This window comes from Onychomys torridus, chromosome 4 (genome assembly GCF_903995425.1).
Source record: "Onychomys torridus chromosome 4, mOncTor1.1, whole genome shotgun sequence".
NCBI lineage: Eukaryota > Metazoa > Chordata > Mammalia > Rodentia > Cricetidae > Onychomys > Onychomys torridus.
Genome location: NC_050446.1, coordinates 138,055,707 through 138,082,055, shown reverse-complemented (window position 1 = coordinate 138,082,055; position 26,349 = coordinate 138,055,707). Strand labels below are relative to the sequence as shown.

Here is a 26,349-nt window from a genome sequence, read left to right as displayed (position 1 = left end):
TGTGGAAGCTGGCAGTCCAGAGGTTTCCTCCACTTTGCTTCCAGTTTCTTTCTGCCTCCTTAAGACTAACTGTCTTCTCTAATCCAGAACAAATCCGGAGATGCGGGCAGGGAAGAGAAGAGCTTCTTCAGCCGCTTAGCACCAAACACCCCTGGGAAGGGGGGGCGCCTGAGATTCGCCAGCCCTCCGGGCCCTCAGGTCTCTACAGCCCCACTGTGCCTTGATGACTTGGTCATCTTCATCCGGCTGGGATGCATCATTCCCTAGATTCCCACCTGCTCTCGTAGTGAACCCCTGTGGCTGTTCACACTCTGGCTTGTCTGGAATGTTATTCCTCACACCTCTCAACCTTCCAGAACCTGGCCAAGTGGAGGCTGGTCAACCAATGAATCTCTGAAGCATACTGAACCTCCAGAGCCCGAAGCTGAGTTTTTTTTCAAAACGTTTTGTGAGTGTTAGATTGGTCTTTTAAAAAAAAAAAAAAAAAAAAAAAAGAGTCACAAACCAAGCCAAACAAACAAAGAAAAACGTGTGTGGTGTTTAATCCCTGACAGGCCAGTTGAGAGGAATGTATTAGGACAGAGTTTGCTGGTTCTCCTTGGGCATTCCCTTGGTCTGCTGTTGTCAATTACACTGATGGGGCCAGAACGTCCCCTCCATGGTTGCCATAGAGTTCAAGGTGGCACTGGTGTGGCTCCCAGGAAGCTGGAGTCCAGAGAGTCTGCGCCAGTATTCCCCCACCCTCCAGTTGATGCAGAGACTCAGTGCAATTGACAGGCTGCTGGCTTCTTCTGTGTTCCTCAAGCTCCCAGCTCCAGCCTCTTTGCCTCCTCTCCTGGGTTCCCCTGAATCCCTGACCTCCTTCCTCAGTTTACCTCTCAATGCCTCCTGCACGGATGGGCCTGTGGTCCAGGCCTCTATCCCTGCCTCTCGCACAATGCTGCTTCTGATAGGCTTTCGGATCCTAGCCTTGGAGGGGGCCTCCTGTCCAGAGCTTGCTGGAAGGATGTCAGCTTGCTTTGCCATCCATGTGAGACCCTCCAAAGGGGCATCCCCACTCTGAGAAGTTTTTTGTTTCATTTTGTTTTGTGCTAGATTCCAAGGAAACCTTTCTGGGGCGTGTTTTCATTTCCTGACTTGCTCTTCCATTTGGGAACATCGTTGCAACCTTGAGATTTCTTCTGACATTCACTATCTTGACCTCTCTCTCTCTCCCCACCCGATATTCCCATTCCCCTGGTTTTATCTGGCCATAGAGAGCAGGGCTGAGGGAGGGCTCGGAGGAGAAAGGCAAGCCACCACGTCCTCGTGCCCCAGAGAGTGACACAGGAGATGAGGACCAGGACCAGGAGAGGGATGCGGTATTCTTGAAGGACAACCACCTGGCCATCGAACGCAAGTGCTCCAGCATAACGGTCAGCTCCACATCCAGCCTGGAGGCTGAGGTGGACTTCACGGTTATTGGCGATTACCACGGCAGCGCCTTTGAAGACTTCTCCAGAAGCCTCCCTGAGCTGGACCGTGATAAGAGCGACTCTGAGACAGAAGGCGGCTTGGTGTTCTCCCGGGATCTCAAGGGGCCCTCCAGCCAAGAGGAGGAGTCTGGGGGCATCGAGGACAGCCCAGACCGAGGGGCCTGCTCCACTCCAGAAATGCCCCAGTTTGAGGTACAGTGAAGCTTCATGGAGATCCAGTCCAACAGGGCACTGCATGTTCAGAGGGCTCTGGGCCGTGTGTGAGAAGACCAGCCATCAGCTGCAGCCTCAAGCTCTGTCTAGTGTTGCATGACTGCCCCTCCGTAGAACAGCATGGTTCTGCGGCCGCATGTTTGCTGTGTTGGTTCACCCCTAACATGTGCTCCACGGTGTCTTAACCCTAGGACCCCATCACTTGCTGAGGGCAAGTGATGCCAGCCTTACTGACGACTCATTAGCCCCCCTGCCTGTGTTGCATGGCATCCTCAGAGAGCATGCGTCTGTGGACTCTCGAGGCTCCCACAGCTGGTCTGAAACCTGAGTGGTTTCTCTTGATTCAGGCCAGGGCTCATTTTACCGGGGCCTGCAGAAGAAGCCGTTATTTAAACCCATCAGACCCTGAGACCTTGGGGTGATAGTGGACACTCCGGAAAAAGAGAAGACACGGCCTTTGGGGAGGATGTAGGGCGTCTGGGCTTCTCTGCTTTTGGCCCCCTTGATTTTCAGAAACTCATCCTTACCCTTTACCTCTAACTGAGCACCTCCCTTCTTCTCTCCCTCCCTCCTTCCCTCCCTTCCAGGCAGTGAGCACCAGCTCATCCATCCAGGGCTCTTACTCCCTCTAGGTGGAAGACTTCTATCCCTTTCTGTGCCATTACAGTGAGCCAGGGCAGAGCTCATACATCCCTTCTCCATGTTTTTCTGGCCACCTGGGTGGCTGTACTGTCCCCACCACATCCTTCTCCGCCCTGCAGTGCTCTGGCTCTAACATTCCCCAGTGCAGTCAGGACAGTGGCTGGTGACTCTGCCCCTCTGCCAGGTGGCAGCGGTTGTGAGCCTGACACTCACTCGGCACTAAGGGATGATTAATTGAATGAGTGGCTGGATCACAGGATTCTGGAAGAATCCCTCCATTCTCCCTTTTCCTTCCAACTGCGTGACAAGGTAGATTCTTTCATCAAACCTGCAGTGTGTCTAGCCATGAACTCGGCCTAAGAGAAGACTTAAAAGAAGCTGATCCTGTGGCTTGAGACACCTAGAGTACAGTTTGTGAGCTGGTGGCCCTGGGTCACATTCGGCCAACTGATGTGTTTTCTCTGACTTTAATGTTAAAACCACAACATTGCATTTCCTTATATAAATAAATAAACAAAATAGAGGCCATTATAAAAGCCAAACCTGAGCGGAATTCCACACGCTTCCCACTTCTCTCGGCCAGCTAGCCTCCTCACCTGTCCATCTGCTGCGCGGCCCCTGGGAATTCCCATGGGTGTGGTTCTTGCTTTGAACGGCAGTTCACATGACATGGCCGAAAGGTGGAGTCAATATGTGTGTAAGGAAAACTCTGAGCAGAGTTCAGCCATTCTTTTAGTATGGCCTCAAAAAGACATGTAGCCCCTGAGGCACGGGGTCAGGCTGAACTCACGCTGGAAGTGGAATTGACTCCTCCTGCGTCCCAGTTGGCTTGAGTTTTCAAGTGTCCCTTTTGTGTCCTCGTAGTCTGTGAAAGCAGAAACCATGACTGTCAGCAGTCTGGCAATCAGAAAGAAGATTGAGCCAGAAGCCATGCTGCAGAGCAGAGTCTCCGCTGCGGACAGCACCCAGGTAACCTGCGCCCCACTGTAGCCTGATCCGAGGGTCGGGCATATGAGGGAAGGTCCTCACTGAGCTGGCCAAGCCCTTTGGTCAACATTTGCCTTCCCTCATCCTCCCTGAGGTCTGAGGTGGGAACGATGGGGAAAGACCATGCTTCTTAGAGCCCAGTGTCCCCATCTGTAAATGGGGGTGATCCTGCCTCCTTCCTCCTGGGAGTGCTCAGCTCTCATGCCTAGTGGATTAGGACCATGGCTTTCAGGCGGCTTGACAGATATGGAGAGGTTCTTCCCCAGGGCAGCTTGGGGGAGAGAGAAGTCTCAATCACTGGTCAGAACGGCTCACCTGGGTCATTTCTTATGCATGGAGGTTCTACAATAGATCGGCAAGATGAACAAACCAAGGTCAGATGACTAAAGAGTGTCTGTGTTAGTGAGCCGAAGCTCACTTGCACCCTGGGAAAGCTGGCCTGCCCAGACGCAGCATACAGTACATACTTCCCGTGTGTTCTCTGGGGGGCTTCAAGAGCCCCCCCTGGGTTTTTCTTGCCCAGACGGACTACAGTGCACAGTCCCTTCTCCTGATGACCAGTCCTTGTCTCAGCGAAGATGAGGGCTGAGCGGATTGATTGGCCAATGGCAGAGCCTTACCCTGGGTCCCACCTCTAGCACCGACAGCCTAAAATATGACACAAAGTAACACCAACAGCTGTTATTTCCAGAGTTTTCCCCACTCACAGCATGCTTAGTGAGAGCTATGCAGATGTCTAGTGCCACAAAAGAATCATGAGCTGGGTCACTTTGGACAATCCACTTGTCTTCCCTGACTTGCTTTATTTTAGTAACTTTTTTTTAAATGCAAAGTATAAAGAAACCAAAAATGACCCCAAATCCCATAACCTGGCAGCTTTTGTCATCAAAACAATGTCCAAAAATAAAATGTCCAAACACTGGATGACACTATTCTTATGCAGTCTCCTGGAAAAAAAATAGGCATATGCTAACACAGATGTTTACATCTGTTTATACTTAAAGTTATCAGGTAAAGGTGATCACTGACTTTTACACTGTACCCTTTTGCTCTCAAGTAGTCTAGAACTTACTCATTTGCACCTCTGTGTCTCTGTCTCTCTCTGCCACTCCCTCTGTCTCTCTTTGTCTCCTCATGAGACAGGGTCCCTGCCAGGTAGTCCAGGCTGGCCTCAAACTTGCTGTTAAACTGAGGATGACCTTGAACTTCTGATCCTCCTGCTTCTACCTCTGTTCTGGAGTTACAGGCCTCACCACCATACCCAGTTCTTTTTAATGGGGGCTGGGAACTGAACCCACACTTCATGCATGCTAAGCAAGCACTCTCCCAGCTGTGCTGTGTCCCCAGCCCTGTGCCCACTATTCTGAGTCCACTTAGGAATCATGTCCTAATTCTGTCTCCCATCACTGGACTCTGTGGTGGGTTTTATCTTTCCCTGTATTCAATGCTGTAGTAAAGTTTCCTTGTTCATATTTCTTGGTGAACCTTTGAACCAATTTCTGTTGTAGTGATAAAACACCATGACCAAAAGCACCTTGGGGAGGAAAGGGTTATTTCAGCTTACAACTCTCAGGTCAAGATCCATCACTGAGGGAAGTCAAGGCAGGAACTCCAGGCAGGAACTCCAGGCAGGAACCTGGAGGCAGGAACTGATGCAGAGGCCATGGAGGGGTGCTGCTTACCGGTTGCTCCTCATGGCTTGCTCAGTCTACTTTCTTGGTTTTGTTTTGGTTTTTCAAGACAGGGTTTCTCTGTGTAATCCTGACTGTCTTGGAACTAGCTCTGTAGAACCAAGCTAATTTTGAACTCACAGAGATCTGCCTGCCTCTGTCTCCTGAGTGCTGAGATTAAAGGTGTGTGCCACCACCACCCAGCTTCAGCCTGCTTTCTTATACCATCCAGGACCAAGGATGGTACCACCTCCAGTGATCTGGGTCCTCTCACACCAATCATGAGTCAAGAGAAGGCCTGACAGGACTTGCCTGGGAGCCAGTCTTGTGGAGGCATGTTCCCAATTGAGAGTCCCTTTCCCCAAATGACTCTAGCTTGTGTCGAGTTGACATAAAACTACCCATCATGACATCAAAGGGTAACTTCCATGGATTGCTAGATCAAGGGTTGGGAAGAATCTGTCAGCAGTGCATGCCTGTCACGAAGCCTGTCACTTTGTGACCGGGAATGCTGCGAGACAGGTGATAGATGCTGCGGGTACACACAGTCCTGTCGTCTCTAATGCCTCGCCCTCTGCCTCACAGGTTGACGGCAGTGCCCCAGTAGGGAAGGACTTCATGACCACTCCCCCCTGCATCACCACAGAGACCATCTCCACCACCATGGTAAGTGTGACCAGGAGGCTCCTCCTCTCTGACCCACCCCCACTCCCCCCCAAGAGTCAGAACATGGCAGCTGTTTCAGGAAGTCCTCAGACAGATGACAGATGACCAGATTCTGCTACCTTGACTGCTGTTATACATACTGTCAGTCTTTGGTTTTCCAAACTGAATAATGTGGGGTGTGGGGTCCCCGAGTCTCAGTTATCTGGGCCATCTCAGTCGTGAAGGAGTAGAGGGCCATAGAACTGCCTGATTCTTGACATGCAGGAATCTGGCAATACCAGGTAGATCTTACCTGCAGGTAGACAGTTAGCCTGAAAGCCCCCACCCCACCACACTCTCCTGCCGGCAAGCCCAAACCAGCCACCGGCAGTTTCTTGTGTCTCAGACCACTTTCTCACTGGGACCAGTAGATGGCAGCAGTGAACCTGGCTTGGAAACTCCAGTGTTTGGGCCACCTTTTAAGGGTCCTTGCAGATTTTGCTGTTTATTTGCTGTCTGACCAGTAAAGAAAAGTCCTTGACCTCAAGTGTCCTCGCCTGTAAAATAGGAGTCACCCCCATTCTGTGTGGCTCACAGCTTCTTATGAGACTCTAGAGCAGAGGTTCCCAACCTCCCTAACACTTCAATCCTTGAATGCAGTTCCTCATGTTGTGGTGACTCTAACCATAAAATTATTTCATTGCTACTTCATAGCTGTAATCTTTCTACGGTTATGAATTGCAATATAAATATCTGATATGCAGAATATCTAATACGTGACCCTTGTGGGGGTCGAGACCCACAGGTTGAGAATCGCTGCTCTAGAGCTCCCTTCACAACAAAATAGAACAGAGAGCATTCTGCCCATAGGTTATGGTGTCAGGCAGTCTCCCGAGAAACCTGACCTGCGGGTTATGAACTATGGTTAGCCGCTGTTCTTTCTCCCACATCCGTTACAAATGAGAAAACAAGTTCAGGGGGATGAAGGGATAAACCCAAGGTCACATGACTGATAAATACCAGTTTAGCCGCAGGCATTCTGACACCGGGAGTCTCAATTCATTGTCACTCGCTCTGCTCTGCCCCTGTTCTGACCTGTGTGAACATGAGCTTCATGGGCCTGGGGCTACAGAGCGTAGCAATGTCTGATCCAGATCTTTCTCGAGCTACTGAGAGTTGTTTTTGAATGACTTCCCTTGTCTCTACCTGACCTCTTCCTGAGAGTATAGTTTCATTAAGTCAGAGTCATCAGCAGGTGGGTTTTACGTCAACAGACTCTAGACTCAGTAAACCCACACCAGTCACCAGAGGGCGTGCGTTTCCCTCATCAGTCAGTCCTTTCTCTCCAAACTGTTACTCTGAGGCATTGAGATACTTGTAGGCTAAATATAGGCTTGTCTTTATGGTGAGTAGACAGTAACTTCATTCATTTCCTCATTCATCCATTCATCCATTCATTTTTCCAAAAACATTGATGAGTCTCTACTGTCTGCCTAGCACGGGGACCTAGCTGCAGAAGCCCCACGGCCACCTTAGGATTCGTTTGTTCAGCTGTCATCACGGGGCCTGTCATGTATGTAGGTCGTGGGCACACAGTGATGAGCAAGGGCCAACCCTCTCACTTCCTGGCTGGATGACCTTGGGCAAGTCACCTGAATCTCTCTGACCCTTCATTTCCACTTCTGTAAAGTGGGATAGAAGCCATACAGCACACGCCTTGAAGGGTTCCTGTGAGCATGAGCAAGTGCCCTGTGCAAAGCCCCTAAGCACAGCCTGGCCTGAGTGCCTCCAGATGTTAACTGCTGTCTCTCTCCTGCCCTCATGGAACAGTGCAACAGTGTTACCCTCGGGGCCACTGGGATGAAGCCGTGAGTGACGTCTCTGCCAGGAGGATCTGGGGAAGGTGTCACCGAGGCAGGGACAGGAGGGCTGTGAGTGAAGGATTGAGTTATGGTCACAGGAGAAGGCATCCAGCTGTGGAGAGCAGGTGTAAGGGCAGGAAGCTGCTAGGTGTGTACAGGAAGAGGAAGGGAAGATAGGCAGGGCTGCAAAGAAGGGCTGAACCAGAGCTTAAGTGTTTCCAGTACCATGGAGGATGGTTTAAACTTTGTCCTGGAGACAACAGGGGAATGGCGTTTTTTCGAGGAGGAGCATGTCATCAGCTGCGTGTGTCAGTTAGGTTGTCGGCTTGTGTGGAGTGTGACCTGGAACAAAGATTCCTCCCTCCCTCCTTGCCTTCCTCCTACCTGCCTCTTTCCTTCCTTTAATAAATATTTATTGAACACCCGCGATGTGTGAAGTCCTATGCCAGGCACTGTGAATGCAGCATTGGAGGAGACAGCCTCTCTAGCCCTGGGGCCCAGGTGAGGCCAGAAAGACAAGGTGGGAACCTGTCTGAGGGCTAGCTGGGGCACTGCCAGGGTTCAAGAAGGTAAATACAGCAGAGTTAGGGATTGGAGATCCTGGAGCAGGACAGGGCAGTATGTGGGCACAGGTAGGATGTGCAGGAGACAGGACAGATGGGCTGGGGACAGTGTTTACTGGCCCGTGGTGCTTACAGTGTGGTCCCAGGTGCCTGCAGCAAAGGCACATTCCCCCACCCTGCTCCAAAGCTCCTAATTCAGAAACCCCAGGGAAGCCCTGCAGTCTGTGTTCACACTCCTCCAGATGATGCCCCTCGGAGTAGTATGAGAGGACTGTGATGCTTGTGTGTTCGGTTCAAGCAACCAGTTCTACTGCAGATCTGACTAGTGCCAGGCATCTATGGGGTATTTCCAGGGAAAAGGTCAGGAAACAATTGGTCTTGAAGACTTAGGGTTCAAGAAAGATCTGGTACAGGTAGGATGTGGCATCAGAGAGGCAGTAGAATTCCCTGGGTATCTGAGGGTGGAGGCAGGCCTGAGGAGAGACAGGAGGGTTACCTTGCCCAGGGAGAGGAACTGCTTCCTTGAGTCGGGAGATGGGCCTGGCTGTGGAGATGGCCAGGGCAGGGGTTGGGGGAAAGTACCTAGGTTTTGAACAACTTGTGTCTCATTTGCTGGCTTCTGTCTTCACTACAAAGATGGCAGTGAGCCTTGGACTCTGGCTTCAGGACAAGAGGGAAGACAGTGAATAAGAAACTGTGTGTGGCTGGGCAGTGGTGGTGCACACCTTTAATCACTTGGGAGGTAAAGGCAGGCAGGTCTCTGTGAGTTCGAGACCAGCCTGGTCTACAGAATGAGTTCCAGGACAGGCTCTAAAGCTACACAGAGAAACCTGTCTCAAGAAAAAAAAAAAAAAAAGAAAAAGAAAAAGAAAAAGAAAATGTGCGTAGTCTGAATGATAGAAGGACTCAAAGCGACTGGTGGCTGTTCCCTAAGCCCGAGCCAGAAAACACCTGGAAGCGCCTGCTGTAGTCTGGGACCCAAGATATTATAGGGAATGTGCCTCAGGATGGTGTGCCAAGTGAACTGGTCACCTACAGTCAAGGCAGGAGCAGGTGTGGCAGGAAGAAAGTGGTCCAGGTCCTTGCCGTGCACAAACCAAGACTGGGGTCCATTTAGCTGAGACACTACATAGCAAAGCTGAGCTGGAGACTAAGTAGAAGTGAGAGACAGCAGACAGAGCCTTAGTGTCCCTTGGCCAGATAGAGCACACCAAGTCCAGTGGCAGTTCCAGGGAGATATAGCAGTTAGAATCCAGGGAGATCTAGCAGTTAAATCCAGGGAGATCTAGCAGTTAAATCCAGGGAGATCTAGCAGTTAAATCCAGGGAGATCTAGCAGTTAGGATCCAGGGAGATCTAGCAGTTAGATCCAGGGAGATCTAGCAGTTAGATCCAGGGAGATCTAGCAGTTAGATCCAGGGTAAGCCCAGGGGAGCTGGCGCAATGGTGGTGGTTCCAAGGGCAGAGTGGTGGTTTTGACCACAAGCACTAGCATCCTTGAGGCTGCTCATCTCCTAGGTAACTTCTGATTCCGCCACTGTCTTTCTGCAGGACTTGAGCAAGCCACATACTGTAGTTTTCCCTCCTGTGTGTCCGCTGCAGAGTAGGGCTGCTGCCGAAGTTTGCCTTCGGCTTTTGCAAAGGTTGAATGAGATCTCACGCACGCGCATGCCTAGCTGAAGGCCCAGGGCCTAGCAGGTGCTGGAAGGTATTCACATGACTCATCCACTTGCACTCCCGCATGCACCAACAGCTTTTGCTTTACAGCGCCCTTTCCCTATGTTCTCCGCATAAGGGCTCCATGGGAATAGGCAAAGGTCCGTATTCTCAGACAGTAGGGAGGAAGTGGCTCTGCCTCAGATGCACAGCAATTCCAGGACAAGAGCCTGGGCAACCCAACTCCTTGTAGTGCTTCCAGAGAGCAATACCTCATCTTGTTCACCTTGGCATCCCTAATAGCAGAGATTCAGTGAATGTTTGTTGGGTGAGGGTGTGAGCAAGCATGCAAGTGTGTGTGGGCTTGAGCAAGTAAGGGATGAATGAATGAATGCCTCAGCTCTCTGCTTCTGTGTTGCTTCTCAACCCTGTGGGGATGATAACCACACGGTCGCATGCCCTGGCTATCCTGGAGGCCTACTGACCTGAGACCTGGCCATCTGAGCACTATTGTCTCCCCAGGAGAACAGTCTCAAGTCCGGGAAGGGGGCAGCTGCCATGATCCCAGGCCCACAGACGGTGGCCACGGAAATCCGTTCTCTTTCACCGGTAAGTAGGCAGGGCCAGCTCAGGCTAGGGGACTCGGAGATGAGCATGCGGGCGTACGGCCACAGCAAGTGCAGTGAGGGGCTAGGGGACTCGGAGCTTGGTGTGCCAGCACACAGCCACAGCAAGTGTGGTGAAGTGCTCAGGACCATTGATGATGTCCACAGGATCCCCAAGGTGCCCATCAGTACCTCCCACCATGTAACCAAAGCATTGACATCAGGGCTGGAGGTAAACAGGACACATGAGCATGCAGATGTGTCACACACACACACACACACACACACACACACACACATTCACTCTGATGATGTCTGATGCTAGAGGTAAACAGGACATATGAGCATGCACTCTCTCTCTCTCTCTCTCTCTCTGCTGCATCAGTTTGTAGAGCAGGGAACTAGGAGTCCAGAGCCTCAGGTTCTAGGCTGGGCTCTGTTGATGGCTGCCCCACCAGTGACCCTGAGTCTGTCACCGAGAGGTCTTTTCTGGTGCTTTCGTTCTGTTTGTTAATGTCTAGTCCAGAGAGAGCATGTTCCTGCCTGGGACAGGATGTGGGCCTAGAGGGCTCTGTCTGCTTCCTGGATGTATCTGGTCATTCATTCTTCTAGGATTCTTCCATTCTAGGTTGTTGTTAGGACTCTGGGCCTTAGCGATTTCAAGTTCTAAGAGTTATAGATCCCTGGGTTTGGGAATGTTCTAGGTCTAGAATTGGAAAGATTTTGGTGTTCTTGTACAAGGATGAATGTTTCAAAGCATCCTGGCTTCCACACTTCACCTTCATGGGGCCCCTATTTGTCCCTGGGAACGTTTCCCCAGTCCCGCCTGCCCCTTCAGAGCCCAGTGCCCTGACCTGACCCCCGGGGTGGGGGTGGTTATATTCTGCAGATCATCGGGAAAGATGTCCTCACCAGCACCTACGGCGCCACTGCGGAAACCCTCTCCACCTCCACCACCACCCATGTCACCAAAGTGAGTAGCAGCAGGCTCCCGGGCTCAGCGGGCTGTAGGTGGGAAGGTCATTGCCATGCTGACCCTTGGCTCCTCATTCTCTAAGGCACACAGAGGGGACCTTCGCCAGTCTGGAGTGCATTGCCCTGTGCTACTGTTGTCTGGGAGCAGGGGCCTTGCACACAGCATTGGCAGCTAGTCTGTGGGATCAGCTGTTCGCCTCCAAAGGAATTGTGAACAACCATGTCTGCTTCTTACAGGCCTTGAGAGCCAGGCAAATTTAGAAGGGTGATGTGCCCCGGAAGCTCCCCAAAGTCAGGAAGTGTCATTTGGAAAAAGTTGCTATGTACCAGGCCCGCTAGTACAGGCCTCTGATCCTAGCTGCTTAGAAAGCTGATGTGGGACTCAGAGTTCAGGCCAGCCTGGGCAACTTAGCAGGATCCTGTTTCAAAGTCAAAAGTAAAGAGGGCTGAAGCTATTTCTCAGTGGTATAGTCTTGGCCTAGCAAAGGTTTAATCCTTATCAATCATGGTACTGCTCTCCCTGCCCGCCACCCACCCAAAATGAGAGAGAGAAGAGAAGAGAGTTGGAGAAGGGTCCTGGTCTAGCGGCAGAGTGCCCACCCAGGGGTAGGGCATCTCGGAGGTGTGCTAGCAGGCGGGCAGAGACATTGGGTGTTTCCCTCTCTGTTAAGCAAAGGCTAAGTGAGCATCTACCTTCCCCGACTCTCAAGCTGCTGGAGGAAATACAGTGAGTTGTATTTGTAGGGAACCAGGAAGCAGTGCGTAGGGGCTGGGAAATTAGGGTGCACTCGGGACAGGGAAGTGCAGAATGGGGCAGATGAGTTAGGCACAAGGAGATTTAACTTAGGTAGTGAGTCAGCGAAAATAGGTTCACTGGACTGGGGGTGAAGCTCAGTGGCTGGGGCTGCCTGATGTGCACAAAGCATTGGATTTGATTCCCAGCAAAGCAAAGAAAGGAGGGAGGTACAGGGAAGCAGAGGAAGGAGAGCTTAGCCTGGGCATGAGGAGAGCTTAGCCTGGGCGTGAGGGCTCAGGCCAGGGTGGAGTTGGGGACAGAAGAGGACATGCCAGAGGAGGGATGCATTCCTAGGGTTATCAGCTGTGACCATCAAGGAATTAAGAAAGGCTGAGAGGGAGGCCTGCATCCACAGCTGAATGACCAGGGAAAACAGGTTAGGCCCAGCCATGGCTGGAGGCCTGAGGAACCAGGCTGAGCCTGGGTGGTTGAGTTGAAGGTCCAGCTGACCCACCGAAGGGAAAGTCTGGCTGCTAACACTTTTCCTTTGTCCACACTATGGGAGGCCCTGCCTGCCACTTTCTACTTATTGGCACCTTGTTACATTGTTCCCAGGAAGCAACCTCTCAAAAAACCTGAGTGAACAGTCTCGGTTTCTTTGCTGGTTTTATGGGAACGCCTCCCCCAGCACCCCCGCTTCCCCCTCAAGTGTATGGCTCAGAAAAAGCTCATCTGTACCTCACCACTCAGGGGCCCCTTCTGTTCACCCTTGCCTACCTCCAGCTAGCCTTTCCCTCTGTCACATCCTCCTTGATCATGCCAAACAGTTAGGCCCTGCCCATCCTCTACTTCCAAGCCCCACTCCTTGAGAAAACAATAGAGGCAGTAAAGTATCTTTGTAAGATTGTTCCAGGTCATTTAAGGCAGAATCTTGTCACCATTCACATTTCATTCATGTGTTCATTCAACAGATTTACATTCAGCACGGCCAGGTCAGATTGGGAAAGGTGCTGAGTGAGGAGGGGATACAGAAGTGGCCAAAATACAAGCCCCACTCTCCAGGGCTTGAAGCCTGGAGAGGTGAGCAAGGCCATGTGCACATAGGTCAGCACCATGCAGAGGTCCCAAACCATAAGAGATACAGACTCAGTGTTTGGGGAGAGCTGGGACAGGATGCCTTGGGACCCTGCCAACCAAGGAGCGGCATCTAAGCTGGCTGTGGGGGACATAAATGGGACAGTTTGGTAGCTAGGGAGTGATGACAGCCTGTCAGGAGCTGCTGTCTCAAGTCCTCCAGCTAGAAAAGGAGAATGCAGAGGAGGGCAGGAAAAAGGTGAACTCCCAGCTCCCAGCGTGGTCGGCTGACTGAGGCTGAGGTGTGTAGGTCTGTCACAGCAGACCTAAGAGGGACCTCGCCTTTCTCTCCCCTGCCCTCTCCTTCTCTCTCCACAGACTGTGAAGGGAGGGTTTTCTGAGACAAGGATCGAGAAGCGAATCATCATTACCGGGGACGAAGATGTCGATCAAGACCAGGTATGGGGCTAGGGAGCAGCATTCCCAGGGTACAGCACGATATCCAGTCCCTCCCATTATGGTGACCTATGGGGTGGCTACCCTTCCGGGCAGAGAAGGCGTCCACCCCTCGCTGACCCTCAAGAGGGGGCATTGAAGGGGGGCGGAAGGTTCAGACTCTAGTCTCATCCTCTGTTTCTTTCCATCGGCCCCTCCTGGGCCTCAGTTTCCCCAGCTGTGCAGTAGTGGCTAGTGTTCAGTTTCTGTCATAAACACCGTTCTGTGGTGCCTCACTATGCTCTTCTGCCCACCAGGCCCTGGCCTTGGCCATCAAGGAAGCCAAACTGCAGCATCCAGACATGCTGGTAACCAAAGCTGTTGTCTACAGAGAAACAGACCCATCCCCGGAGGAGAGGGACAAGAAGCCACAGGTGAGGTTCTAGGGCTCAGCAGTGTGGAGGGAGGAGAAAGAAGCAGAAAGAGTCTTAGAAGCTTGACAGTGGTGGCGCACGCCTTGGATCCCAGCACTTGGGAGGCAGAGGCAGGCAGATCTCTGAGTTCAAGGCCAGCCTGGTCTACATTGTGAGTTCCAGTACATCCAGGGCTACATAGAGAAACCCTGTCTCTGGACAAAAAAAAAAAAAAGGTTCTTGGAGAGTCATTTCCTTTGAGAGCCCAGGTGGTGTGATTGATAGTGCAGCTGCGACCCTCACCTGCCTGGCTTGTGGCTCCAAGGAGACAGACAGTAGTCCTGCTTCAGACTGAAGGAAGGAGGGAGAGAAGATGGTGTTTTGGTTTCTTTAGAATTTCAGACCCCAAGACTAGCAAAGCCAGTCCACCAGTGACAAGGGAGGGTGCTAAGGATCGACGGGACTGATGGATTGTAGATAGAGCCCCGGCTGGTCTGGGTACCATATTTGCATCCCCGAGTCTCTGTCTCCATCAGGGGTCATGAGATGCTGCTGAGGGAATGTGATGCCTAGAACCGTTGATCCCATCTGCTTTGCTGGCTTATAAACCCAGGACTTCTCAGACCTCCAGGCCCAGACTCCTGGGGACCCCAATAGTGCCATCAAGGTCTCAGATAATACAGTGTTGGGACATGTTGAGCTTCTCACAGCCTACACTGGGGAGGGTTCTTCTGCCTCTCTGGAAGCTTGCTGAATTTTATCAGATATAGAAGACCAAAATTTCACAGACATAGGAAGTACCTATATGTGATTGCATTCACTGGAAGTGAGTAGCAGGCAAAATTGTTATCCATTGGGCATAAATTAGAATAGCGGTGCCTCTAGAATGTGCCAGTGTATGCTGCAAGGAAACTTTCTAGGGGATGTTTCTACCTGGGTGGGCTACATGGAGATACACAGAGATAAAGTTTTTCAGGGCTGGGAGTTTGGCCTAATAGAGCAGATGTGTAGCATGAGTGAGGCACCAGGTTCCATCCTCAGCCCCCCATCAAGAGTAGTCAAGCTCTTGTTGTTCTTAGGTGTGTGTACTGTGTACAGCCCATACATTACACTACAATGGGAAATGGCCACCTCCAAGACCTCACAAATAGCACCTGGTCACCTCTCGGCCCTTTTCTTAAATGAGTGAATGTTTCCTAGAGCAGTACAAGAATTCTTCTTTTCCTTTGAGTTCCAACTTCTTAGAGGGAGAAGTGCTGAAACATTTTTCTGCCATTTGGAAGGATGTTGACACAGGGTCTAGACCAGCCTCATCTGAAAGAACTTCTGTAATGGTGGCAGTGTTTTTCCCTGTGTGGTCCAATATGTCAATCGCTGCCAAATGTGGCTATTGAGTACTTGAAATGGCTCATCCAAGATGAGATGTGCTTTAAGGCTAAATGCGCATAGGATTTTGAAGATTTAGAAAACATCAACTGTCTCATTAATTTTAATACTTACGAAATTAAAAGGGACATGTTGAGTTAAGTAATATGATAGGTAGGGGTTTTGCTTTGTTTTGTTTTTGTTGGAGGCAGGGTCTCACATAGCATAGGTTGCCCTTGAATTTACTTTATAGCTAAGGATGACTTTGAACTCCTAATTCTCCTACCTATATATCTCTAGTGTTGAGATTACAGATGTCACCACTCCTGGTTTTATGCTGTGCTAGAAACCAAGGGATTTGCTGCACACTCGGCAGGCCTTCTGCTAACTGAGCTGCATTCCTAGAGCCTTTGTTTTTTAAGGCAATGGAGATCAATCCCTAGAACTTGGCACATACTAGCAAGTATTCTACTACACCCCAGGTCCCCAAATATATTATTAAAATGAATTTCACATGTGTCTAGTCAATGTTCTATTGCTGTGCAGAGACACCATGACCAAGGCAACTCTTATAAAAGAAAGCATTTAATTGGGGCTTGCTTACAGTTTCAGGGATTTAGTCCATGACAGCATGTATACATAGTGCTGGAGAAATAGTTGAGAGCTGCATCCTGATCCACAGGTAGCAGGCAGAGAGAGAGAGGAGAGAGAGAGAGAGAGAGAGAGAGAGAGAGAGAGAGAGAGAGAGAGAGAGAGAGAGAGAAGAAAATCTGGGCCCAGTGTGGGCTTTTGAAACCTCAAAGCCCACCGCTAGGGACATACTTCCTCCAGCAAGGCCACAACTACTCCAACAAATCCTTACAATATTTTCAAATAGTTTCACTTCCTGGTGACTAAACATTCAAATATATGAGCCTATCAGGGCCATTGCTATTCAAACCATGATACATGTTTGCTTTTTTTTTTTTTTGGTTTTTCAAGACAGGGTTTCTCTGTGTAGCTTTGTGCCTTTCCTGGAACTCGCTTTATAGACCAGGCTGGCCTCAGACTCACAGAGATCCACCTGCCTCTGCCTCCTGAGTGCTGGGATTAAAGGCGTGTGCCACCACCGCCAGTAGATTGTGCGCTTGTTTTTGTTTTTTTTGTTTTCGAGACAGGGTTTCTCTGTGTAGCTTTGGGAAGATATCTCAGTTTGTAAAGTGTTTGCCATGCAATTGTAGGACCTGAGTTTGAGCCCCAGAATTTCACCTGTAATCCCAGTGCTGGGGAGGCAGAGACAGACAGGTGCCTGGGGTCTGCTGGCCAGCCAATTTGGCCTTGGTGAGACCCTGCCTCACACAAACAGACAGAAACTGTTGTAGACAGATAAGCCACAGCACCTGAAGTTGACCTCCAATTTAAACATGCACATGCACTCATGTGTACCTCACACACAGAGAATTTAAATTTAAAAATTAACGTTTTCTATTTATCCAAAAAGTTTTGAAAACTAGAAATATCTAAGTTTTTTGTTTGTTTGTTTTTGGGTATTTTTGTTTGGTTGTTTTTTGTTTTTTGAGACAAGGCTTTTCTGTGTAGCCCTGGCTGTCCTGGATCTAGCTCTGTAGACCAGACTGGCCTGCCTCTGCCTCCTGAGTGCTGGAATTAAAGGTGTGTGCTGCCACCGCCCAGCTGAACGATCTAAATTTTAATAATGATATCTAGAAAACAAAGCTTGTATTCTATTTCTGTTGTGTGTCCTGACCTAGAAGGAGAGTAAGTTGGCCATGGTAAACATTCTGGTCACCTTTACTGACTTCCATGTGAATTGTTGTTGTTACCCAGTGTCTTCAATCGTCTGATTATCCGTTTCCCCCAGTGGTGGAGGATAGGTCACTTGTCATGTCAGTGCAGTCGGTGACATCCCCTGGGGAAGCTGCTGGAGAAGCCTTGTGACAGTCTGATCTGGAACCTCTACTGTGCAAGAAGTACCTTTTATTTATACATTGGTCCTTGTGAAGTCCCTGTGTAGCCAGATGCAGGAGCCATGATGCTAAGAGCTTTGTACTGGTGGGATTCCAGAGGCCCAGCTCTGTAGCCACTCTGCTGACCAGTGGGTCAGTTTCTTCCATTAGGGGGATTCAGCTTCATCATTTGCAAAGTGAAGAGCTGAGGCATTTCTTTGTTTAATGCCACTATCCCCAGACACCACGGTGTACCCCTGTGTACCCCTATTTTCTCATCTAGATCATTCTGTAAAGATCCATTTTGTGTTGGCCTGGAGAACCGGAAGTTGCCTTCTCTTTCCATACATTTTGCCAGAAGTTATTGCCAAGTAGGAGCCATCCCAGACTCTTAGTGGGGTCACTCCCACTAACCCTGGGGAGAGGTCTTTTCTGAATTAAACAAAAACAAATAAAACCCTGCTTCCTAAGGTGCTTGAAAAACACTGGCTTAATGGGTAGATGCTTCTTGGTACCCCAAAGAAGAGCCCTGGAGTCCTACAGCCCTGAATTCAAATCTCAAGCCCTCCTCTTTTTGTTCTCTCCCTACCCTTTTTTGGAGATGTGTTTTGCTGTACAGCCCAGGCTGCCCTTGATCTCAATATCTTCCTTCCTGGCTTTCCTAAGAAAGAGCTGGGATTCCAGGCAGGCACGATCACACCCAGGTTCAGGCCCTCCCTTCACCAGCTCTGTGACTGTAATGCACTATTTAACCCTGGCATTTATGTTTTCGTATCAGCTAACGGGTACCGGCAATCCTGACAGTATTCGTTGCTCTTATTCGTGGGGCGCTTACGCTGCGCCAGGGGCCAGGCTTCATACTGTCTGCTCATTCATTTCACAAGTGAGAAAACAGATGCTCAGAGACCTTAACTGCCTCGCCCATAGCTACGGTGCTGGGAACGTGATGAACTGATTAGAGGCAAACCTAATGAGTTAAGTCTCCAGAGCCACCTGTGTTCCTCACCACGATGACTTCCCAGGTCTGTCTCATAGAGCTCATACATGTATGGTAATTACCATAGTGCCTGGCACACAGTAAGTATTCCATAACAGGCAAGCCAGTCACTACTGTTAGTTATGGTAGGCTATCAATGGCTGTCCTGAATCAAGAAGAATGACTTGTTATGTGCAGTATTATTTAGGTCCCCCTGGCCCATCCCCCTCAGAGAGGATCTGTCTCCCAAACACTGCCAGCAAGAGAACAGCACTCACTGGGCGGTGGCGGCGCACGCCTTTAATGCCAGCACTCGGGAGGCAGAGCCAGGAGGATCTCTGTGAGTTCGAGGCCAGCCTGGGCTACAGAGCGAGATCCAAGATAGGCACCAAAACCACACAGAGAAACCCTGTTTTGAGAGAGAGAGAGAGAGAGAGAGAGAGAGAGAGAGGGAGAGAGAGGGAGAGAGAGAGAACGAGAACAACACTCACCTGGCTGCCTCTAGCTTCCTCGTCTTCCCACATTTACCCATGTGGGGGAGGGGATTGACCTGTTTCAAAATAGTAAACCTTTGGGTTCTCACCTTCGTCCTACCACCAGCTTGCAAAACCATCAACCTTCCAGCTTTCCTCTCAGTCAAATGACCCCAAAAAGACTCTTTTATGACACTCCGATTATGCTTGATCCTGTGTGAGTGACTGGAGTCAATGCACAAAATGGTTTTGAGTGGTTGCCAGTGGTGGCAGGTAGCCCTTGCTGTTGGGGAAGTAGGGGCGGGGCTGTGAAGGAGCAAGTACGGCAAGGCAGCATTTATTTATTCAACACTCCTGTGTGTTAGGCCCTCTGCGGTGCCTTCTCTACCTGTGTAAGGCAGGTCTCGTTTTACAGAGAAATAGATGGAGGTTTAGAGGGGTTGAGACACTTGCCCACAGTTACAGAGCGGACAGGCTAAGGGGTGGGATTTGAACCCAAGAAGTGTGACTGCAGAGTTCATAGGGTTTTGTTTTGTTGTTTTGTTTTTTTTTTAAGATTTATTTATTATGCATACAGTGTTCTGTTTGCATGTATGTCTGCAGGCCAGAAAAGGGCACCAGATCTCATTACAGATGGCTGTGAGCCACCATGCGGGTGCTGGGAATTGAACCCTGGACCTCTGGAAGAACAGTCAGTGCCAGCCCAAGCTCATACTCTTAAACTCTGAGTTCTATAGGTAACCCTTAGTTGGGATCCAGACCCTGGTTTTTCTTTAAGCGCTGCTGTCTGGCATTTAATCTCCAGGCCACAGCAGGTCTGTGGGGAATAGAGGACCTGCAGCCGGGGTGAAACAGCCACAGAACAGAGAAGAGCAAGGGAGAAAAGTAAAATGATGGTAACTGGAGCATCTCCACGTTAGCGGACCATTTAAAAGACTTTCAGACCAAAGTTCAAGGCATTGCCTCCTCAGGAACAAGCACACATGGACTCCAGAGTTAGGTGCATTTGCTGAGGTCAGTCCTTAGCTGTCAGAAGTAAGCTGTGTGGCCTTAGATAAGTCACTCTTGCCCTCTGGGCCATGATGCAGGCCAAAGGGCAGCTGGAAGAACTGCTTGCCGTGTGTTTAGAGGCGAGTGGTTAAAGTCACTAATGTCCCTTCTCTTCCTTCCTTTGTTCCCACCATCCCATTCCCCTGCCTCTGGCACCCAGGAATCCTGACCTCTGTGAAGAGATGCTGGCGTGTCTGGTCCAACCCAAGCCAGAGAACCATTAAGAAGGGGCCTTCACTCTGGATTCTCCGACAACACCAACATCCCAGCTGCGACGTACTGTCACTGATGAGAGACTGGGAAGGGAAAGCATATATATATATATATATATATATATAGATATAGATATATATATACAGGAAACACTGCGTCCTTGCACGGCTGCTGGGGCTGGCGGAGCAGTCAGCTGATGGCGACAGCCAACATCTGCAACAACCTTCATTTCCTTTGCAGACAAATTGAATTGGTGGAAATTTTTTTTTTTCAGGAAAATATGTAACAATCATAATCTCTCACTCCCCGACCCCTTTCTCCTGCCAAACTACAAAAGCAGACCATGATGATTGTAGATGTCCCCTTGAGCCCCGGCTGCATACACTCCAGGATGGGTGAGCATCCCATTTGTTCTCCAGCCTCTGTTGCTCCTAATGCAAAGGAAGAAAAAAAAAAAAAGATCACGTAGCCAAGCAAGAGAAGTCACAGCAGCAAGACACGCAGTCAGCTGTTTTCCAAGAAAGGAAGAATGGAAGTCTCCCACTTGGAGGAGGAGGAAGAGGAGGAGGGGCGAGGAGCACTCAGTTGTTATTTTCTGGGTCTTGACACTGGGCTGTGAGATCCTCTCTCCTGCCTCCCGCTTCACTCTTGACTCCCGCTCATCTTGTCTCCATTTTCTGTCTCAGCTCCCTCCTGCCTCTCCCCTCCTCCTCTTCTGTTCCTGGTCCTATGAGGGCCACTGCAGATGACTCTCACTGGCAGAAAAAGACTGCAAGAGCAACAGGAAGCCATGGGAAGGGAAGTAGACGTTGTACGTTTCCAGTTTCTCATGACGGAGGTGCAGCTCGTAGGAGATTGTATGACTGTGATTTTAAGTTATGTATATTACATGTAACAGGAAAAAAATATTAAAATAAACTGTGCTGGTAAGTATGCAGCTGACATTTTCAAGTTATAATTACCTGACTGTGATGTATCCCAAGGTTCCTAGATCTTGCCAAACTGGCCCAGCCAAGGACACTGGACTCTGGGTGTGGCCGGCTCCCAGTAGGGCTGACAGATTCAGTGTAGTGAAACTGTGTGTGGTGTTTGTAACTGGGTGATTGGTGGGGAGACTGGGGGGCCCTCCATGGAGAGGTGAGGGTTCGGCCAGAAGGAAGCAACACAGATGTAGTCCCGAACATGCCTTCTCCCCCAGCAGTAGCTGTCAGGGGCCTGGTCTGTGCTCAGGACTCTGCTGCTGAGGTCCTAGGTCAGTCCTCCTACCTCCAGGGGGCTTGCCTTGGTTTTCAGTCCTCTCTTTCTGTTTTACTATTACCAGGGTCTTTGTTTGGGTTTGTTTTCCATCATGTCTTCCCCCCTGCTCTTCACCACCTTGTCACAATCAGCCCCTTCTCCTAAGGGAGGTGGTGCCCTGGCTGAGGTAGAAAGCAGTGACTCTAACCTGGTTTTCTGAAATGCCCAGCCAATCTTCCCCCCTGCCTCTTCCATCTTATGACTCATTCTCTTCTTCCCGAGCTAAAGTAGCCATGATAAAGAGGCCATGAACACAGGGAAGGCCATGATAGGCCCATACTGCATTTCCAAAGGCCTCACCTATCCCAGAACAATAAATAGCAGGTACAAGGAAGCGTTGCCCACTGGCTCCTTCCGCATTAGACCCTGGCTTGCAAGACTTCAGTCAGTCGGTATCCACGCTCAGAAATGGCCTTGAGATGACAGGAGCCTTTGGAGAAAGCCCCACCACAAGCTTGGCATTGCACTCTGGCATATGCAGGCTTCTGGCTTGCTTTCCACAAGCAGTGTCCCTTTCTGAGGGACAGTGTCCTACAGCAATCCCATTTTCACTCCCCAGTCCTGCTAAGGCAGTTCGTACATTTATTCAGCAAACGTTTATGAGTTGCCTATTTGTGCCAGGCTCTGTTTTCAAGGTGGAAGGAGACACGTTAAAAGGGCCGGGAGCTGGGGAGCCCCTGGACAAGCCTGTCCCTAGCCATAGCTGGTTCATTTCAGAACACTTCTCCACTCTTTCCATCCGCTTGTCTCTCAGAGGGCCCAGGTTAGAAGTGTCCTCTTGGCCTGCTTATTAGTTAACCCTACGATGTACACCTTACCTACTTTCAGGTGCTGGCCTGACGCAGGGCAAGAAGCTAGAATGCTTTTCTCTCTGTGGCAGCTGAGAAGTAGAGCCAGGCTCTCAGACAGCAGAATTAGCCATATGTCCTGGTGCAGGCTGGTAGGCCCACTCCACTCCATTGTGACAGCATTTTCTCTGCTCCAGGATCTTTGTCCATTCTTGCTGGAGGAGCCACAGAACCTCCTGCCCGCCCACTCTTTACAGCATGCAAGCTCCTGCTGCTTCTGAGCCAAGAGCAGGAATGGTTCTATCCCCTTGGAATTGGGCTCAGGCCTCACCTGCCTCTGCAGGAACTCCACAGCCTGCACACACTGGATACACATACCTCAGAGGGAGGATCTTTGTTCCGAGAGTTGTACCTGCCCTGAATGTGGGCTACGGGGCAAGGATGAAATGACCAGTTTAGCTTGCGGGATGTTAGAATTTGGGGAGATACTCACTCCATGGATGTTCTGACCTTTTTTTTTTTCCCCCAGAGAGGCGGTCAGCACCCTGCCCAGGGAGGAGGGGACCTGCAAAGCTAAAATCTAGGGCACTGTTTCCTCCTCAGCCTCCACTCCATAGAGAAAAAGGACGTTGTCTTGTCTGTCTTCAACCTACTTTTTTCTCTTTGCTTTTTTTTTTTTTTTTTTTTTTTGGTGTGTGTGTGTGTGTGTGTGTGTGTGTGTGTGTGTGTGTGTGTGTGTCTCATCTTCGCTGTGGCACCTCTCTATCCAGGAGGCCAGGTAACAGTGGGAAATGCCTCAGAGAGCAGTCAGAGTTCTGGGTGACCATTTCGATGCAGCTCCTAACTTGCCGGGTGGCGTGGGCTACTCCATCCCACTTAACTAAATGAGCAGGGCAAACTAGTTGCACCATGAGCCTTTGCCCCACTCTTCGTCTCGCGCCCCCTTATTTTCCCTGCTTTCGCTTTCTGTGGATCTTTTCCATGTGAGGGTACAGGAAGTGCCAGGACCTGTTTCAGTTTTTGAATCCTGCAAGCACATACCAAGACTGGCCTGAGATTGCATGAGCAACATCACTCTAAATATATATTTTTTTCAAAAGCACCTTACCAACCAACTGCAATGCTGTCCTGTTCCTTTATACCCCCCCTCCTCTCTTGTCCCCACGCCTCCCCCACCTCAGTGCTCCGTGCTGTATGCGTGTGCTCTCTGTTCTTGTATACTCAATAAAAGTGAAATAAATGTGTTTGATGCTGAACCATGGACTCCCTCAGCCTCCCTTATCTCCCTCCTTTCTCTCTCCACTCTGACCTTGGCTGCTGGTACAAGTTGATAGAGAACTGGAGTAGAGACATCCCAACGTAGAACACTTTTTTTGTTTTGTTTTGTTTTGTTTTTAAGACAAGATCTCACCATATGACCCTAGCCTGCAACTCAAAGAGATTCTCCTGCCTCTACCTTCCTAGTGCTGAGATTAAAGGCATGCACCAAGCCAGGCTCTAGTGTAGAACAATTTTAATCAACAAAGTCTGTAGTTCCCACTGTGGCCCAGTGGCTTTGGCTTAGATTTTGTGGGTTCAGTGGCACCTGGGGCCAAAGTCCTTGCTGGTGAAAGGCTCTCAGGCCCGTGGAGGAAACAGTGAGATGAGAAAGACTGGTTGGAGAGATCACGCTAGGAAGAAAACACGGAGGAAACCGTGGAGGTCATTCTGAAGGGGGTCACTTTAACAAGGCCAAAGGTGAGAGTGTAGCTCCATGGTAGAGTGTGTGCTTAGAATGTGCGACACTGTGTGTGGTCCCCAGCATCACAAAGGGAAAAACGGAAGTTGGCCAGTTAAGGACATCCAGAAGGAGGTCATTTTTGAGTTGAATAAAGAGAAAGATCTAGTAAGGTGAAAATCTTAAATAAGAACATTGTAGGCAGAGGGGACAGTGAGTATGTAGGTCCCAGGACCTGGAGTGGGGAGGTAGAGGAGAAGTCATCTGAAAGAAAAGAGCAAACCCCCTGTATGGGAGCCTTGTAAAAAAGCGTGCCTAGCAATCCTCACACATGCTCCACACCCTCATACCACCCATCCCGTTTATTGACTTTTCTTTAAAGTGACTTGCTTTGAAAACATCTAAGAAAGGAAATGAGGGGACTGGTGAGGTGATGCAGCAGGTAAAGATCTAGCCAAAGTCCTTGCCACCAAGCCTGACAACCCCAGGCCCTCACAGTGGAAGGGGAGATCTGAGTTCTGCAAGCTGTCCTCTGATCTTTACGTGTGCATCATGGCACATGTGCTTCCCTAGACAGACAGACAAGCAGACAGACAGACAGACAGACAGACACACACACACACACACACACCACACACACACCATAAAACGTTCAAAAATAAAAACAAAGACAGGGCTAGGGCAGCTGGCCTAGCATGTACTAGGCCATAGGTTCAACACAACACAACACTACAGCAAAAATTAATAATTAAAAAAATAATTCCAAAGGTAAATAATTAGTGCCACTTGCCAAAGAAAAGAATGTCCACAGAAATAAGTGGAAGGGGCTGGAGGAGTATAGTAAGTGTGCTAGGGGTTGGGGTTGGGGTTGGGGAGGAAGTAATACAGTACTTGTCCGGCATGCATACATCCTACCACTGAAAGAAAGCAAGGAATAAAGATTAAAATTAAACTCATAATTATGTAAAATCTAAATTTATTCCTTGGGTCACCTAAGGTACACATTCTACATTTTCCATTTTATCCTGTTAAGAAAATCACCCAGGTCACCTTTTTATAACCTCACAAAACAAGTCTTTTTTATTTTGTTTTGTTGTTTTGTTTTTGAGACAGGGTTTCTCTGTGTAGCCCTGGCTGTCCTGGAACTTGCACTGTAGACCAGGCTGACCTCAAACTCAGAGATCTGCCTGCTTCTGCCTCCCTAGTGCTGGCATTAAAGGTGTGCTCCACCACTGCTTGGCCAAAACAAGTTTGGTGTTTTTTTTTTTTTTTTCACATACATTTATTTTTCAGAGTCATTTGTACATACCATTCTAAATACTTTTTAAAACTTACATTCTGAACATTTTTCTATCATTGCAGATACTACTACTGGTTTTCTCTGTAAAGTCAGTTCATTAAACGATCCAAAGGTTACACAGTGAAAAGAAGCCAGTCTTCTCTAGAGTCCTATTTGTTGTGAAGGGCAACAGCTACAAGGAGGTCTGTGAATGTGTTCCATAGTTTTCCTTGTAGATTTCTTTTAATGATCGATACTTTTAGGATCCTGGAATGGGACTTAGTTTACAAACATTAGGACTCCACACCTCCTGGGCATGTAAAACTAGTCTCTCTGCTTCCAGGGAATGACTGGGATAGTTAATCTAAATCAATGTTTTTCTCAGCTTGGGTTGAAGAGGGTGATGAAGCAATTTCTAGAGACACTTTTGTGTCACGGTTGTCCAGTGTTATATGAATTGGGGCCTCAGTTTGCTGCTAAACTTCCAATGCACAGAACTATCAGCAACCAAGAATACCAATGGTGCCAAAGTTAAGACATTGTGATTTGGATGCACATTGTCCACAAAGTTGGATTCTCAGGCCACCATCTTCATATCCTACAACTTTTGTGACCGGTGGTAAATGCCCCGAGTCTCTGAAAAGATGACGAAGCCACCTGGAACAGAAAGCCCAGAGACCACACCACAGAGCTCAGCTCTGGAGATGGCAGCAGAGAGGGGAGGGGAGGAAGCTGAACTGCTTCACAAGGAAAATGGAACTGACAGGGCAGGCTGGGATTGATGTGCCTGATGGTGAACATCGCCTCTGGCCAACCTTGGGGCAGCCCAATGTGATTAACCACGATTGCCCCATCTAGCCTGGTCCGAGATGATTCAACCACCTAAGAGATGAATTGTGAAATTGTGAGTGGGACAGATTGATGGATTCAGCTGTCACTGGGGAAGGATGACAGACAAGGACCAGAACCACCTAGATCATGTTTTACAGCCTAGTTCTGTTCTCTGGGCCTGTAGCCCCTCTTTGAACCTCGGCTTAATCTTTTGTTGACTGAGAATACTAATTACTAAATTTTCATCCCCATCCTGGGTCATTTTTCTTTGTTAGAATTGTAGCACTGGCAATAAGACACATTTAGCAGCAAGGGAGACTTATTCTTGTCTAGGAACAGAAATGGGAGATAAACTCAAATCAACTTCTTGACCGTTGGGGTTAGGGAGATGCAGATATAGTGCAAAAGAAATGAGGCTAGTTGGGGGACTTGTAACCTTTCTGGGAAGGGCAGGGGTTTCCCAGCAAT

At 49.5% G+C, this 26,349-nt stretch overlaps 1 protein-coding gene across 13 annotated transcripts in view; it reads left to right on the top strand.

The window, feature by feature from the left end:
* Positions 1-20,493, top strand: part of Epb41l1 (erythrocyte membrane protein band 4.1 like 1) — a 127,581-nt gene extending 107,088 nt beyond the window's left edge. For 7 of the 13 annotated variants that reach the window (XM_036184389.1, XM_036184391.1, XM_036184392.1 and 4 more), the window contains 9 exons: positions 88-198; positions 1,257-1,667; positions 3,195-3,299; positions 5,573-5,653; positions 10,235-10,321; positions 11,207-11,290; positions 13,481-13,561; positions 13,855-13,971; positions 19,918-20,493. In XM_036184389.1, the coding sequence (XP_036040282.1) occupies positions 88-198; positions 1,257-1,667; positions 3,195-3,299; positions 5,573-5,653; positions 10,235-10,321; positions 11,207-11,290; positions 13,481-13,561; positions 13,855-13,971; positions 19,918-19,926 (1,086 nt within the window). In that variant the 3' untranslated portion in view covers positions 19,927-20,493. The remainder of the gene's footprint in view (positions 1-87; positions 199-1,256; positions 1,668-3,194; positions 3,300-5,572; positions 5,654-10,234; positions 10,322-11,206; positions 11,291-13,480; positions 13,562-13,854; positions 13,972-19,917) is intronic. The other 6 variants (XM_036184398.1, XM_036184397.1, XM_036184396.1 and 3 more) reach the window with 4 other exon arrangements.
* The last annotated feature ends 5,856 nt before the right edge of the window (positions 20,494-26,349 follow it).